Source organism: Chenopodium quinoa, unplaced genomic scaffold (assembly GCF_001683475.1).
Source record: "Chenopodium quinoa cultivar QQ74 unplaced genomic scaffold, ASM168347v1, whole genome shotgun sequence".
Taxonomy (NCBI): domain Eukaryota; kingdom Viridiplantae; phylum Streptophyta; class Magnoliopsida; order Caryophyllales; family Amaranthaceae; genus Chenopodium; species Chenopodium quinoa.
In genome coordinates, this window is record NW_018743850.1 from 7884916 (window position 1) to 7902634 (window position 17719).

Genomic DNA, 17719 nt, shown 5'->3' on the forward strand with positions numbered 1-17719 from the left:
ATTGAAATGAATGGTTAAGTTTCAATTGTGTTTGAAGGGGAAATAGGCTGCCCGCACGAACTATTGGGTGCGGATGTTCGCACCCAATAGTTTGTGAAATTATAAACAGTTAATATCAAATGACTATATTATCCGTAAATATAAATCACAATACATGATTAGAGCGTATGAATCCCTACCTTTTTAAAAGTATGAGTAAACTATTATGAATAGTGTTGAGACGAATATGCCCCTAAAAATGTTTAATTACTTATTTACCAATTTTAAAAGTATGACCACACTTTTATGAATAGTGTTGAGACCCTTATGTCCCTAAAATGTTTATTTACATATTTACCTTCATTAATATTTTTTTTTTTGAACTCTTAATAATAACGTGTGGACATTTATTAAACCCTTAAAAATATTTGTTTACATATTTTCCCTCATTAACGCTACTAACAACTAAAGTTATAACATAACACCAAACCGAAAGAATTTCCCGAATATGGCTAGTTATGACGTGCGCATCGCGCTTATTAGATGCCGTAGTATTGTAAAATTCAACTTGGTGCAATAATATTAGAGTATAAAAGTATAAGTTAATTGAGCTCATGTCAAAAATAAAATAAAATAATAATAATAAAGCCTAATATGAGTCCATGCTTCTCTTTAATTACAGTCAAATCTTTGTCAAAGTATGATGAATTAACACAACCTAGTCGATAATAATAGAGAATGCGTATTATTAGACTCGAATCAAATAATAGAGGATGCGGTAGTTAGCTAATCAAACAGAATTCATTACGGAGTATCAAAATTAAATGTCCATTATTAGCTAATCAAGGGACTTCATTTTCATTGATCTATTATCAAACTAAATCTTAGTGTTTCATTGTCATGTACAATATATCAATGATATAAGTACCATTTGAAAGGTAACCCAATTAAAGATGTAGACATCCATAATTTAAAGTAGGGGTGAGCAGTTAGTACTAACGGTTTTGATAACCGATAATCGATAACCAATATCACTAAAAGTGGTATCCATAAATTGAACTGATAAGTTCGGGTACCAGGATTTTCGAATCGGTTATCGGATACCCAATAAGATATCCAATAATGATAATTAAACTTAATAATGTAGTTATTATGATATCATTTAACACTAATTAACAACAATACTACATGATCTTGACCAAATTATTAATAATATTATTAATAATTGATATTATAAAGTGATTATGAAGTAAAGTAAGAGTTTAGATTTTGGAAAAATAGATTTAAGTAGGGAAAAAAAAAAACAAAAAATTGCTTATCGGATCGGATCAGGTAACCGGTAATTTTAAATTGATACCCAATAACCATACCCGATAACAAAATATCGAAACGAATACCCGAACCGTTATAATTATCGAATCGGGTACCCTAATTTTCGAAACGATTACGAAGATAGTTTTCGATTTTTCGGATAGTTTTGCTCAGCTCTTATTATAAAGGATACCCAACTACCAAATATCCAATATTTAACTTTACTTTAGTAATTTTCTTTCATTAAAAAAATGTATTAAGACATACTTGTATTAATTAAACAATCAAAAAATAATTATCCAATAATAATCTGGATTATAGAGCTGTTGCTGGAGCCCAATATAGCATTATTACATCATGTGGTTGATACTGCACCCAATTGCAAAATCAATCTTCATTCGTGGGTGCACAAAACTTAAATTAATAAAAAGAGAAAAAAAAAATTAATATAAAAATAAAATGTAAAACAAAAAAGAAGCTTTATTTATCCCCCGCAAAACATGACGACAAAAAGAGGATACTAACCAAAATACAAACAGAACCTTATTATAACACTTTTTTTGTTTTATTAACATATTTATCATTTTGTTTATTTCTAAGGATTCTATGACAAACGTTACTCTACTTACAACTCAAGGACAATTTCGGAATCTACTTAGCCTTTTCCCTTCTTTTTCTTATTTTTTTTATATTTTATTTTAATTAATAAATCAAGAAAAAAAGGTGAAAAATAATATAAATTGAGATTTAGACAAAAGAAAACCCCACAAAACTTGATTACATTTACTAGCATCCAATGTCACTTTTAACCTCCTTTTCTTTCAGCCCTTTTTAGGTGACACATTGATAAGGAGGACTCGAGTTTTTTTGCCTTTTTTCTGTTTTTATTATTTTATTTTCTATAAATCTAAATGTTGAGTCTTATTCAATAAAGTTAATAAATTTGAGATGTAAACCTTTCATAAATTAGTAGGGTAATTTGAGTTGTGTTGATTTTTGGATGGATTTACTTGGATTACTTTGTTATGTAGACTGTATAGGGAAAATGTAGGCCTATTTGAAATTATTTTTGCTTAAAAGAATTGTGGACAAGAATGACGAATGTACAAATACAATTGTGATGTAATTGCTGTATGTGTCTAACTAGAAGTTAACTAAAATGGATTGGATGAAGTTCCATTTTTTTATTTGTCAGCAACGAACTATATAATTTGGTTTCTTAATGCGCAATAACTAACGAGGAACACAACATACTCCGTATGTTTTAGAATAAATAAACTGAAAGTGAAAAACGAATAAATAACACGAAATAAAAGAAGCTAATATTGAAAATCTAAATTTTAATTATTTAAACTCATACATTAATAAAGATTCCTATCCTATTCATTATTCACCTAAATCTACCGAAGTTAAAAACATAATTTTTTTTTAGTGTTTAGAGAGCCACAAGGGTAGAATCGATTTCAGGATCTCTTGAAAACGGGAGGAAAGCTCTAACCACTTGGATTATCCCTCACTCTCAAAGTTAAAAACATATTTTCATTAGAATTAGAGAAGATCCTTTTTTTTACCCCTTAAATTATTAATGTTGCCAACGTATGGAATAATGGAGTAGTAATAGCTTAAAATAGGTTCACTTGGTCTTCAACAAATACTTCGTAAACAATGATATAATCCCAAATCCGGATGAAGGTACTAAGTATACACATACTTCCTATCTCTATTCAAACTACGAAGTATATTTGATCAACAGTGCAATTTAAACCATTAATCCGTGACATAATACTTAGCCACTTTCTTTTCTAATACTCTCTCCGTTTTTTTTTAAATGCATTAGTTTGACTTTTGTACTATTTACATATTATGTTTGACTTAATTTTTTTGCTATTATAAAATAAATAAATGTTATTATATAATATATCATTAAATTCATCACAATGTCTATTTTAATAATATAATTTTGTTACAATTTTTTTACTAATAGACAATTAAAGATATTAATGGCCAAAGTTACGACTTGGCAAATGTGCCGGTCAAACTGCATTTAAAAAAGAAAAATGCTATAAATAGCCCTTAGGGCTACATATAAGCATTGAATTTATACTAGAAAATCGTATAAATTTAGGAAATCATAGAAAAATAAACACTAATTACACTTATTTGCGCGTGTTTTTAATCTTGAATTTCTAATTTTATACAACTTTCAAGAGTGTATTTAATAAGAGCTACATATAGCATTACCCTTAAAGAGAGAGTATATGCACTTGCTTGACTTGGGCTGATTAGTTGACTACAATGAAGGGTTATTAATGATTAATAGTATGTGTTGACAACTAAAAAGTCAAACTAACACAAATTTTGAGAAACCAAGGGAGTATGTAATTAGGTACAACCGTACAAATACTAATTAAAGTTATATAGAGATTATACAGTAGTTCCACTAATACTGAATTACTGGCCTGTAATTCAACTGATTAGATGAAGTAAGTTGAGCGACAAAGACTACTATAGATTTCCTAATTGATTTGACTCTTTGACAATTCAGGTTAAAGAAAGCAACTAAAGTCAACGACAGAAGTGTTATCCTAACTTAACTAATGCCACTGTTGGCTTGCTTTGTACTAATTTAGTTTAGAAAAATGACCCATTGAAGCTGTCACGTTGGACTCTTCATCATCAAATAATTCACATTGAATAATACTTGGAAATATTTTCACCCAAATATAAAAGATGAGTCACTAGTTCTAATTAATTCATTAAATAAGCATATTTACATCTTCTTAGTGCATGTCCTTTTACTACTATTAAATTTATAAAGGTGATTCACTTTCCCCTTAGTTTTCAACAAATTGTATATAAATTGTAATGATTGGGTTAATTAAATCACCCAATTATAGTATTTTTCATCTCTTTCAATTCTTTTAATTTATAAGTTGTGTGTTTGTGACTAACAAAATAAGTTACAAGTCTTACAACGTGTCTTACACTCTTACATGTACATGGAATTATATCATTTATCATGTATTGTGTGTAAATTATGATTTCAGGGTTATTCGATTAACAAAATATTGTTTACTTGCATGAGTTAAGGTTTTGAGTGTCTTGATTGTATATCAAAGAGATCTAATGTACTCCATAATTTTTACTTCCAACCACAGCAACAAGTTGCATCACTAATTGCCAATAATTACATATTTACATGTTCACAAAATACGCAAAAACTATTAAATAAGTTTTGATCATAATCATAAGTTTTAAATAACACTTGATTATGAATATGAATTCACTTGATTACGTTAACATAATAAATTATGTTTTAGATTAATTATATAGACCTCAATGTCGTACATGTATAAACCTATATGACAACGAATTCTTTCAACTACTACACTAGTTTCTACAATTAAGCTTTATTCCAAAAATTATGAACTAAAATCCTATCACAAAAAGAAAAATTTGGCCCTTTAATCTGTTTTACAATTAGTGACCATAAACACAAAAGTACTAGGTTAGCTAGGTAAGTGAGGTGGCAGGACATAGGCAAGAATAAGGGTCCAAGTCCCTGAAATAGTAGCATCTTACAAAGCCAATACAAATGCAAGAAACCATGCTAATAGGAAAAGACAGAGAGGTGAGGGACGGTCACCAACTCCCACTTGCTTCCCAACAAGGAATAGAATGTGGGCTATTTGCATTGTTGTCATATTAATCCTTTTCCTTAATTTTATTTAACTTACCTAATCTATAACATAATATTGCATAATTATTCTAACTTTAGGTTTGCTAGACCCAACATCCTGCATATGGTAAAACCGCTATTAATGTTACTCCGTAATTATTTACCCAATTATATACGTACTAAAAAAAATATACTAGTCAAAGTGCCATATTATTCCATGAACTGTTTGTGGGTTTTCACTATATTACAACCAATTGTACTCTGTATCTCATATTGTACAATCAATTCCCTATTTTTTTGCTTATTTATTCACAAGGTACAAGCACATACCGAGGAAGCAAAAAAATAGCCTCATACTACGTCACTATATGTATCATGCACTTGATTCAACCGATTGTATATAAAAAACCTGTCAAACTTATAGCATACACTTAATAGCTAGGATTGCGTACATAAAAACCCATTTGTATTTAACTAAACAGAAATTCATTGCCAAGTGCTAATTTTCTTTCTTATTTGTCATCTACTACACTTTTTTTTTCCTTCCTCCTTTCCAAATTCCAATTAAGTAAAACTGATGCCTTTTTGATCCTTTGACATTTTAACCAATGGTAATAGTAACATAGATTATTGTACTTAAACAATAATAAAAAAAATAAAAACTGCTCACCATCTTTTGATGCAAAAAGGGCAGTATTTGCAAAAAGTTTACAAGAGATTTGGTAAACTCTCTCCATTCATTTGAGAAGAGGAGAAGAGAAAGACACTATATTAGAGAAATAAAATCCTTGGTCAAAAGGGATAATCTTTGTTTAGTGGCACCTGTATTTACTCATTATTACACCCTCACTCTCTTTTTCTGCATTCTCTGATTTTTTTCACATGATTTGCTTCTAATGGTGTTTGATTTTGCTGTAAATTCAATGAAAACAGCAAATTGAATGTTTTTGAGAGTTATAAGAGCTTGATTTTGGTGGGTTTTTTGAGAACCCGGGTTTTGACCCGTTTTTGCTTCTGGGTTGAGGTTCTACTGTTTGGTTCATACTCATTTCTGATTTTTCAGACTTAGGTTGGTAACTTGGTTTACTATTTCTGATTTTTCCAATGTTTTGTTTGACCATTATTATTACTCAAAATCCCATTTTTTTCATTAGCACTATTTTGTTTTTTTCGTTAATTTTAATTTAATTTAATTTTATTTTTCAGAGATGGGTTTGGAAGATATTGGAGATGGGCAAATGTTGGCACTCAGAATGATTTCAAGACACAAACGTTCAAAAAGGTAAGCTAAAATCTTCAATTTTGCAGTATATTTATTCTAGATTTTGGGTTCATGGGTTTGCAATATTTAGGTTTGAAGTCTTTAATTTGTCTAACTTTTTTTTGTGGGTTAGTGACACTTCATAAAAGGTAATGGAGGGAAAGTATATTTGTGTTTGTGGACAACTATTCGGAGATAAATTCTTGGTTCATGCAGCCGACCCGACCCAACCCGACCTCGCCTTATTGGGACTAAGGCTTTGGCATTGTTGTTATTGTGGGTTAGTAATGAGTTGTTGAAGTGGGTGTTGCTACAAGTGACTAATGACACTGAAATTAGTGAAAGGAATTAAGACAGACAATATGAGAATGGAAGAATACTCATTAAATTCAAGTACTTGTCTTTCATGACCCCATTTAGTTTCACTATCTACAATATGCCCTAATTAATTTGCCACTGTTAGTCTGCTACTACCCCCTTTGGTCCCCATTTAATTGCTTAGATTTTCATTTTTAGCAATCCTAAAAAAAATTCAGTACCAAAAATGAGATTTTGTTTATTTAGAACCAAATTTAGGAAAATGAGATGCTGGAAAAGCAGGTTGAGCTCACTAATTGTGGATATTTACTCTGATGATTCTTGCTTAATTATTTTATCACCATTTTTGAACTCTTTTACAATAATTTAAAAGGGTGTTTCATTAAATTATAAAGGGTATTGTAAAGTAGTAATCTTTTGCTTTTTTATTATTTTTTTGCTTTGAAAAAGGAATTCAAGAAATTGAGGAGAGAATATTTTGTATATTGTGTTTATGAATGGGTGAAATTGTTGATTCTAAAAGAGTTTAATCATCTGGAATTAAATTGAAGTTAATGTGCTTTCTAATTGTCAGCTTTCCGGATAAAAGAAGAGTTGAGAATGGTGATTCCCTTGAAGAGTCTCCTCGTCTAAAGTTGGTAAGCTTACCTTTTTTTCTTTCTTTAGTTTCTCTTCTTTCCAGTTTGATTTTTTGATCCTTTCCATAATTTCTTTATGAAAAATAAATAAAGAAGCTTGGTATATAATGCTTTTGTTTGGTTTATTATATACTGTTTGTTTGACTATAAACTTTCATGAATCTTATTAGATTCCATTTTCATGGATTATGATGATAATGATGTGCACTTTATGCCTTTTTTCATGTTATTATTTCTTTTAAGTAACTTTGGATATGGTTATCTTTTGATGTATCATACTACCAATGCTTGTATAAAGTGGTGATTTCTTTTTTCGAGCTTGCAAATTGTGAATTTCCCTATTTTTCTTCAGAAATAGCTGCCAGATAAACTCAATAAATGGTTAGAGGATTAATTTACTTCAATGGGTGTTGGGTTCTTGTTGTACCACTTCTAATTTGATTCTGATGCTTTAATTTGATTGGTTAACAGGACGTAGGACGACTTAAAGGCTCTATTAAGGCTAAGAAACAGCAATCTCCAAGAGTTGAAACTCATTCACTGAAGCAAGAGGTTAGAAGTGAACTCTGTGCTTAAACTTTCTGCATTGTGGCTCCTTTTCTTCAATTGTTCCTCTGTACTGATTTTCTGTCTTGGCATTGTTTGTAGATTCTTCAACTCGAAAAAAGGTTGCAGGACCAATTTGCTGTTCGGCGTGTTTTGGAAAATGCATTAGGTTCTGGAACGTCTTCTTATGAGAAAAATGAACCTTCTACAGTCCCAAAGGTAGGTACTATATAATAATCCTAAGAAAATTCTCTTCAAGTACTTAAGTTTGTTAGTTTTTTCTAATATTTCTTCACTTTGTTTATGCCTATTACTTGGTTTCAGCCTGCAACAGATTTGATAAAGGAAATTGCAGTGCTCGAGTTGGAAGTTGGGTATCTGGAGCAGTACCTTCTGTCACTGTACAGAAAAGCTTTTGATCAGCAGGTGTCTACCGTATCTCCAAATGCTAAGGATCACCAAGCGTCGTCAATTTCTCCGACTATAAAGAATCAGAAAATATCCACTACATCTCCAACTGTCAAGGATCAAAGACTCAAGTCTCCCCCAGTTATTCCACGTCGACTTTTTGTAGATGAAGATGCAGCTGAAACTGCAACAAAGGTTGAAGAATCAACATTTCAACCAGTTCCTAGGACGCTTTCTAACACATTCAAAGAAACCGGTGAAAGCAAGATACTCGACTCTAATGCTCATCGCTGCCACTCCTCTTTATCACATCGTACAGCACACCCTACTAGGCCTTCTCCGGACTCTGTAGCTAAAGCTTTGCGTGCATGTCATTCTCAGCCATTGTCCATGTCTGAGGTAGCTCTTTCTGCCTTATGACTGTCAATCAGAATGTACTTCCCAGTAGAATATAAGCTGAATTTCTATGAAGTTGGTGAACTTATTACTTGCGGCATTTTGCTTTGCTGTTCTCTGAATTACATGAATTGAATTATTTAATGAAACCTGATCCGTAATAGGAGTAGTACTTATTTGTGCATAACATTATCATATGTTTCTTTGCGCAGTTTGTAGCCTCAAATGTCATCAGCCTTGCAGAGCATCTTGGCACACGTATCTCAGACCATGTTCCAGAGACTCCTAACAGAATTTCAGAAGATATGGTGAAGTGTATGGCAGCCATATTTTGCAAGTTGGGAGAGTCACCTGCAGCAAACAATGGTCTCTCATCACCCAATTCCTCGTCATCCTCGATGGGTGCATTTTCTCCTCAATATCAATGTGATGCATGGAGTCCAGGTTATGGGAAAGATTCATCTTTTGATGCGCATCTGGATAATCCATTCAATGTGGACGGGCTTAAGGAGTTTAGTGGTCCTTATAGCACTATGGTCGAAGTCCCATGTATGTATAGAGAGAGCCAGAAATTGGGAGAAGTGGAACATATGTTACAGAATTTCAGGTAAGGCTTCCATGATATGCTACCCATTGCAAAGATGGGGAAACAGGGGAATATATAAAGAATTGAACTTTACAACACATATTTTTCAAACTTGATTATGTTTATCTTTCTTATTTAAGGTCACTCATTTGCCAATTACAAGAAGTAGATCCGAAGCAGTTGAAACATGAGGAGAAAGTTGCATTTTGGATTAATGTTCACAATGCTTTGGTGATGCATGTAATGATCACACTTTCCAGTACACTTGATTATTTAGTTTTATTAACATTGACCTTTGTACACTGTATGACATTGTGAGCTCTGTGCATGTAGGCATTTCTAGCGTATGGCATTCCACAGAATAATGTGAAGAGAGTCTTCTTACTCTTGAAGGTAAAAGACGGTGAATAGAATTCTTTTGGATGGAGAAGCTGTAACTTTTTGCTGTATTAATTTATTTTGCCTATATGCAGGCTGCTTACAATGTTGGGGGTCATACTATAAGTGCTGACACCATTCAGAGCTCTATCCTGGGGTGTAGGATGTCTCGTCCAGGGCAGGTTCGTTCCTAGATTGGCTTTTTGTTCGTGTATAAAGATGGCTGAAATCTCATATTTTGAGCTGTCATTAAATAGTTGAACTAAGTGATGATGAGTGCGATTAGTTTTGCATCCTCTAAATCTTTGCTCCTATGGAAAATAAGGGTTATGCAGGCAACTTCTTTTAGACTAAAACTTGAATGCAGGGACCTTATTTGTTCCCATAGCAAGTTATAGCCACAAGTTTCCCAAAGTTTTCAGCTAAAATATTTTCACACCTGAGCACAGTATTTTAATTTTTTAATTTCTTCAACAATTGTTTGTATTCTGCAAGTAGATTCTCTATTAATGGGCTCTGATTCTGTAATGGAATGCGCTGCCTGAATGCATTTTTCGTTTCCTTACAACTAGCACTTATACAAATCATACGACAATTAAACTAGACTTAAAAACTGAAAGTGGTGTTGGAAAATCACTGATACTTGTCTGCATGTCCAAGTATCATAGGTCGACCCTGCCATTGACTTCCCGGCCAAAATCTTTCAGAGGATTCTTCTTTTCTAGTTGCAGGAAAGAGGAAAGGTTTTTTGGGTAGTATATTGGTTGGGAATTCTGTACCACGAATACATTTTTTTCAAGCGTGTTTATCAGTTTATCGTTTCTTGTATTTTACACCCCTATTGTTCCAGTGTCAGCCTCAGCATGAACTATCTTTGTGACAATCAGATTGTAGTTTAGACTAGATTTTATCTATGCAATTCTAGTAGAGTATTCAATTTCTTTTTCTATTTTTCGTGATTTTCCAGTGGCTACGCATGCTGCTTTCCCCTAGGACAAAATTCAAAACAGGAGATGCCCGCCAGGCCTATGCAATCGAGCATCCAGAACCCCTACTACACTTTTCACTTTGTTCGGGAAGCCACTCTGATCCTGCGGTACATTACTTTTCTCAAACCATTTTTTCATTTACTGCAGCACTCATTCTTTATGTTCCATGTAACCAATTTATGAGTTATATATCTGAAAAGATTTACCTGTTTTTTCTTGTTTTGTAATTTACAGCTTCGTGTATATACCCCGAAAAGAGTTTTGCAAGATCTCGAATCTGCTAAAGATGAGTACATTCGTGCCACCTTTGGTGTACGCAAGGACCAAAAGGTCGTCCTGCCAAAGGTAGTCGAGGCATATGCCAAGGACACTGGTTTATGCTCAGCCGGTATCGTTGAAATGATCCAACAATCACTCCCTGATCCACTAAAGAAGAGTCTTAAGAAGTGTCAATCTGGAAAATCTCGCAAGAGCATCATCGAATGGATGCCTCACAATTTCACCTTCCGCTACTTAATATCTAGAGAATTGGTAAAGTGATATGTTTAATTGACAATCTACTTATTCGTCGATAGTACTAAATTATTTTTTTGGTTCTTGGTAGGAGAAATCATCCTGTTATCTTGTTCTTTGAGTAAATTATGGTTTTTGTACAAAAGGAAAAGGAGATTATTAGAGGGGGTAGTATTAGGAAGTACAGAACAGAAAGTGGTAGCCTCCACTTTTGTAAATGTTGTGATTTTATCTATTTATTTAGTTTGGAAATGAAATTAATGTGTTCTTTATTAATTTTATATTTTAAGACATGAAATAATGAAATTTGTTTTTATCATTAGATATGAGATTGATTTGTCTGGTATCTCATGTGTCATTATTTATCAGTAAGACAAAGATTGAGCATGGCTAGATTTAACAGGTCATGAAACAAGATTGATTGAAATCAGTGATTGATTTTCATGTGATTTGACTAGATCAACAAATAACAACCAGACAAATGATATCAGTATTTTGGTTTGATTAGTTGAATCTGCTAAAACTAGCTTGTTGATTAGCCAAAGGCTAGATTCGTAGCTGTTGACAAAAACTAAGATATGGTGCTTTTATCACGACCAGGATAGTGTTAATAGTGAAAGAAAGTTGAGGTATGGAATTGAGAGTCTGATTAGCTCCTATGACATATACAACCTAAGCATGGCCTGGACACGACATGGCCGAAATGACATGCTGGACCTTTCAGCGTGTTTTACCACTCCCATCCTATGGGTGATCGGCCAAAGTAACTCCGAACATGCTTAGGCCATGGATTCATGTGTGAATTATCCTAGTAAACGATCCAATGTGAGGATTCTACATGTCCATAAACAATTTCTGTAAGATCGTATTATCTCCATATACAATCTCCGTAAGGCCGAGTTAAATGTAATTATCCTCTTAAGGTTCTCTACACTATGACCACTTTACCAACCATTACCTGATTAGAAATTAAAGTGACTTTGTACTATGGTAGAACAATGAACACCAAAATCAGATGTATGAACAATGAAAACAACTTGAAACCAAACCAACCTATCATGGTCACCATATTCTACCAACCAACAAGGCAAAATGGGCCCATTTATCATCCTCAAATGAAAAAGAACAAAACTTTAGTTGACTTTAAACCTTACAAATCGTGGACTTATTACTTATTTACTGTTACACTTATTTAATTTGTCATCAATCAGACAACAAAGTAGCACTTACCATCATTTACTTACTTTAAACTACTTTCTCTGAGTTTGTACTCATCACTCGTGGAAAATATTGTCTTCCATTTGTGGCTCAATTTGGTTATGCGCCTAATGGTATATATTCTCCTTTGCCCTACTTTATCCTTTTCTAGATTTAGACAGTCAAACAAAAGGAGATTTTCCAAAAGTATGTGAAAGACTTTTGATTCTTGTAGAAAGTGTGTATGTATATTCACTGAAGAGTGGTGTTGTTATGTTTGGAATCCAGCTTAGCTGCATGCTATGGTGGGACTGAAAATTTTGGGCCGTATAGTAAAAGGAACAATTTATACCTTTCCCCCCATGTTAGTTGCTTAACTGTTAGACAATTAACCGAACTTAAAAGAGAATTACAATAAATAGTATACACGTATAAAAGTTCATATTACCATTTTATGTTATAAATGTGCAACACATTGCAATTACAAACACTGTCATACAATTACAAATCAACCCACACCACATTTTTCACACATGCACATAAGAGAAAATAAAAGGCCTTAAGAAATGTAGAAGGCCAAAGCACCAAGTAAGACATAGCAAGTGTTTGTCATCCTTAGTCCATTTATAATGCTTCAAAGTTTCATGGCACAAATAGTCAGCGCCTTATTCTTTACAAATGTTCCTTTGGGGTAGTATTAACACGGCAGGAGACCAGGCCGTAGAGGTGCACAATAATTCACAGTTCATCTAGCGACGGAAGCTTCTGATAGGGCGTGCTGGCTCAACCTCGTGCTCCTGAAGCTGCACTAGCTTGTAGATTGCTGCGCCTCCAAGAGCTCCAAGAGTCGGGGCTACCAAGTATATCCACACTTCTTTATAGTTTCCTGCTGCAACAGCCGGGCCAAGAGTCCTCACAGGATTCATCGATGCACCACTTGATGGACTGCACCATTAAACAGAATTTATACTCAATTTCAGTAATTTACTCTTCACTCTTGTTTCAAAGAAAAGCTTATGTTCAATAATTCGCATAGTCCTTAAACTGTTCTGTTAGAAAATCTGTTTCTTAGTTGCACAAAAATCATGTAGCTTTCCTGCGCGCTACTTGCACCAATTGACCAATCAAATCAATTGTGAAAGAGAATTAATAGTTGTTAAGAAAATGCCTAAAAGACTTACCCTGCTACAAGAATGTTCAGCATAACTGTGGCTCCAACTGCAATACCAGCTAGTTCCCCAACCTGTTGCAACGTAAACCACGATTCATTAGAAGATTTCCTTACATTAGAACTCATGTGGCAAAATATACCTAGATGATGTATCTATTTTGACTATATCATGGTCTACTTAGCTTCAGAAAGAAGTCTATTACTATAGCAGGGTGTCAGATCATTTATATATATACATATGTAGTTACACATTGATGAAATTTTTGCTTTGTTCTTTTCACCCTGAGGAGATATGTTTCGTACAAGTTACACTAATTTCCAATCTCGCAGTTGGGCTACTAACGTTCAAGCTACAGCTAAAATAAGTTCATATAAGTTCCGATAAACTCCAATAAGTTAAATAAGTATAGCTAACAAGATAAGTTCAGACAAAGATTTTGTGAGGGAAAGCAAATGAAGCCTTGCATAGTTACATTCCTATATGCAACAGTATATGAAACTCTAACAAAGTAACAATTACTTTTGGTTCTATCTGCAAAACAAATTAATACTTGTATAACTGTTTATGATAATAACTTACCGCTCGAGTGTCAGTAGCAACAGCAGTGACAACAAACATGAGGTTGAAGGTAATCAGGAATTCCAGGGCAAATGCTTGTCCAGCACCCACTGAAGGAACTGTAACTCCACCTGACATGAAAGGATGAAAGACACCCTTGAGAGCGAGAGAAGCCAGGATTGAAGCAGCAACTTGAGCAGCAATATAGGCTGGAACCTGGACCCATGGGAAATGGCGAAGAGCTGCAAAGGCGATGGTGAGAGACGGGTTCAAGTGAGCTCCTGATATGTGGCCTGTTGATAGAATTATGATCATGACTGCTAGTCCGGCGCAAGCAGCATTTCCTATCAATGACTCTGCACCATTGTACTTCTCGTTTACAATGGGACCAGCTGTTGCCGCGAAGATTAGGATGAAAGTTCCCACAAACTCTGCAACAAGCTGATTACACAAATGACCAAATATGAGTAAATCTTTTCAGGGGAAATAAGCCTATTACGCAAGAGGTTCAAGAAACTAACAGTATTGATTAATTAATCACTAGCTCATGACCTTGCAAAATACCCTCTAACTTGGCTTATTTATTGTATAATCCAATGTTTCCCGAATGTAATTGGTAGTTTTTAACGCTTTTGGGGCACTAGTTGTTACAAAAACTAGTTTAAACGAACACTTATGCTTTAGCTATTGACATTTTCATGGGTGACATTGTACTCCCTAGAACACCAGCATCACTAGTACTAAGACAAAGACATTGGGACTTCATAATTCATACAACAAACACACTTAACACTCGCGATAGACAACGAGAACTTAACAATATAGAAGATCTACCGTACCCTTATACAGTAATCCAATGCATTATCATCTAAATTGCAAATGTAACAACAGATTTCACAGTGAATATAAAGGGAAGTTAACAATTTCCTAATGGATACGAATAATAAAGGAAGTATGAACAGCTTAATTCCTCAAAGCAGTAATTAGCTGCATGTGCCAAACATTGGTTCTTTCAATTTTTTCAAGTCTTTCGTTTCATCAAATTTTAATTTTATGGGTAACCGTACAAGTACAGAAGTACTTCACGTTTATGTACATTTTTATATGAATTATGAAGCCTAGAAAGCCGCCAATAAAGTTGCATATACATGTACGCTACACAGTACCCACGTTACGTCACGCGGGGCTAATATAAATGCTAAGCAAATAATCCTCACACCAAGTATTAGTTAAATAAGTTATCTGATTACGAAGAGAAAATGCTTAGGAGAGAATAATACAACATTACGTTAGCTTAATTTAAATGATATAACAACTCTTATAATTATTTCAAAAGTATGACCTCAAGTGTTCTATCCTCTAAATACACGAGAATCGATCTCTCGATTGGTATGTATGTATGTATGTATGTATTACAAATTATCCCGTGATTAAGGATAGTGGAAAAAGTAGAGTGAAATGATGTTAATAAGTGATTATAGACCCAATTTTAGACTTATTGAAAGTTAAAATAAGAATGTATTTTAATGTAGAATACCCATTTAATTTATTTATTTTTTAAAAAAAAATGTATATCTATAAAGTACTTTAATACACGACAATTTTCCTTTCTTGATTGTTTGTTTGACATCGATGTTTACATCTATTTTTTTTTTCACATACAAATATACTTGTATACTTAAATATAACGAAATAATATCACAAACAATAGCCCGTATGATAATATCATGAAATTCAGTACCAAGTATCGTTTTTTGGCTACTTGGCTGTCTCTTTCATCTACATTTGTGCACACCTTTTTCCACAACAATAGACAAATAATGCGAGTTCATGTGGTAGCTACTAGCTAGCACAAGGTTTAGACACAAAGCGCAAAAATCGGGTGACTTTAATTTATTACTTAATTTAATTGAAACTCTGAATCTGGTGATAAAGATGATCAAATTGTAATTAAGGACATAATTAAACACTATAATAGGTAGATTATTAATTTTTATTAGTTCTTGCCACCTTTTCCTTTATAACTAGTATGAAGTACTAAACATGACACCATCAAAACTAAATTTCTCACCGTTAAAAAATAGAATTATTTCTTTTTTCATTACTTGCAATTATATATTCACTCTATGTATGGCTGTGAATGAGTCATAGTTTTATTACTTGGTGATAATTGAGACGACTGTTTGCTATTAGTTGTAATAAACCGTCGGCCACAATATTGATACACTATTGATTTTAAGTGTTATAAAATACTAAATCTTTAAGGTTAGACCACGAAAAGCGTCTAAATTTATCAATTTTATATTGAAATATAATTATTTTTTCACTCTTACTCAATGAGTTGATCAGAAATTCAGAATCGTACACCTATTTGCATTTCTTTCAAAAATATTGAAGGCGACATAAAAGCTAAACAAAATTTTATATTGTTGTACCACCTCTGAATTGCGTAATTAATATTACTTAACTCTATTTAAATAATTTAGTACAAGAATGAAAAAAAAAAATCATAGATGAATCTATGTCATACGTAAACTTACGACCTTGGACTTATTACTCTATAAAAATTACTATAATTATGAAATGTGAATCACTAAACCTCACCCGTCTCATGAAATACAATAAAATTATACTCTAAAATCAACGGAACTTATTTTTAACCAAAATTATAATGCAAGCAATTTAACTCGTATATAAATTTTTTTTACTACACTATGATTTCCAAAAAATAAAAAAAAAAACTTAAGCCGTTAAAGTGGGGCCCATAAAAGATACCTTTCGGGTGAGGGTGACGTCGGGAACTTTAAAGTCAGTGAAGCAAGCTGGACCCGACCCGAATTCCAACGGGCCATCCGGAAAACAGTTGCACCTTGGCATCGAAGATCGCTCGTACGACAGCGAGTCAACTCGCCGACTCGATATCAGCGGCGCCGGTGTTCCCTCCGGTGTCGGAGGCACCGATAACGACACTTCCGCCGGTGGCTCCGCTTGAGGGTTCATAGTAACTTTTTTTATTTTTTTTTCTTTTTTTTTGTGATGAGAAAACTAAAGGATTGTGGGTTTAAATTTACATAATTTGAAGGTTTTTATAAAATTTTGTTTAAGGCTTCGTTTGAATGCTAGCCACCGCGAACAACAATGAAAATAAGATAAAAGCGACTTAGAGCTAGATAGACATGATCATAATGTCAAGATGATAATCAAAAGAAAAATATTTTTTTTGGGTTTTTTTTTATGGGATCAAATAGAAGATATAAGCTGAAGTTACATAATTTGAAGGGTTTTTATTAAATTTGATTTACGGTGTATTAATTTTGAAAGATAGACAAGCCAGGGAGACTTAAATCAAAGCGAAAGTCGAAGAACGAGGATTATAATTTGATTGATGAATATGAAAACTCGAACAAAACAAGCATGTAGATCGAAATAATAATTAAAGATTGAGGGAGCGGAGAGAGTGAGGGAGAGATGAAGAGGAGGAAGAAGTTGACGAGAAGTTGTAATAAGAAATGAAACGGGGTTAGCAAAATGATGTGACTAGATGTTAAGGGTGAACCTCTCGTGTCTTTAAATCAATCAAAAAAGTGAGATGGATTCTTTCATTGTATTATTATTTTTGTTTAATTTAATGCAAACTTCCAATCTGGAAAGTCAAATGTAACATCCTCTTCTTTCTTCCCTTTCCTTGTTATCCTTGTATTAGTACTAAGAGTACTATTATAGTATTATTATTATATACAATTATATTCTGTATTATAATGAGTAATGTGTCGATGGCTCGTTGGTTGTT

The 17719-nt window shown here is 33.2% G+C and overlaps 2 protein-coding genes across 2 annotated transcripts; one reads left to right on the forward strand and one right to left on the reverse strand.

Moving 5' to 3' along the window:
• The first annotated feature begins 5324 nt into the window (after positions 1 to 5324).
• Positions 5325 to 11278, forward strand: LOC110686236. Its single transcript, XM_021862855.1, has 12 exons — positions 5325 to 6038; positions 6176 to 6251; positions 7123 to 7186; positions 7658 to 7738; positions 7835 to 7951; positions 8057 to 8539; positions 8749 to 9143; positions 9263 to 9362; positions 9456 to 9515; positions 9596 to 9682; positions 10468 to 10596; positions 10724 to 11278. The coding sequence occupies exons 2-12, from the start codon at positions 6178 to 6180 to the stop codon at positions 11027 to 11029; spliced, it is 1896 nt and encodes a 631-aa protein (XP_021718547.1). The 5' UTR covers positions 5325 to 6038; positions 6176 to 6177; the 3' UTR covers positions 11030 to 11278.
• A 1345-nt stretch (positions 11279 to 12623) lies between these two features.
• Positions 12624 to 17508, reverse strand: LOC110686237 (probable aquaporin NIP5-1). Its single transcript, XM_021862856.1, has 4 exons — positions 16705 to 17508; positions 13951 to 14370; positions 13381 to 13442; positions 12624 to 13144 (listed from the first exon to the last, which is right to left on the reverse strand). Exons 1-4 carry the CDS (start codon positions 16927 to 16929, stop codon positions 12949 to 12951), a joined length of 903 nt encoding a protein of 300 aa, XP_021718548.1. The 5' UTR covers positions 16930 to 17508; the 3' UTR covers positions 12624 to 12948.
• Positions 17509 to 17719: the final 211 nt, after the last annotated feature.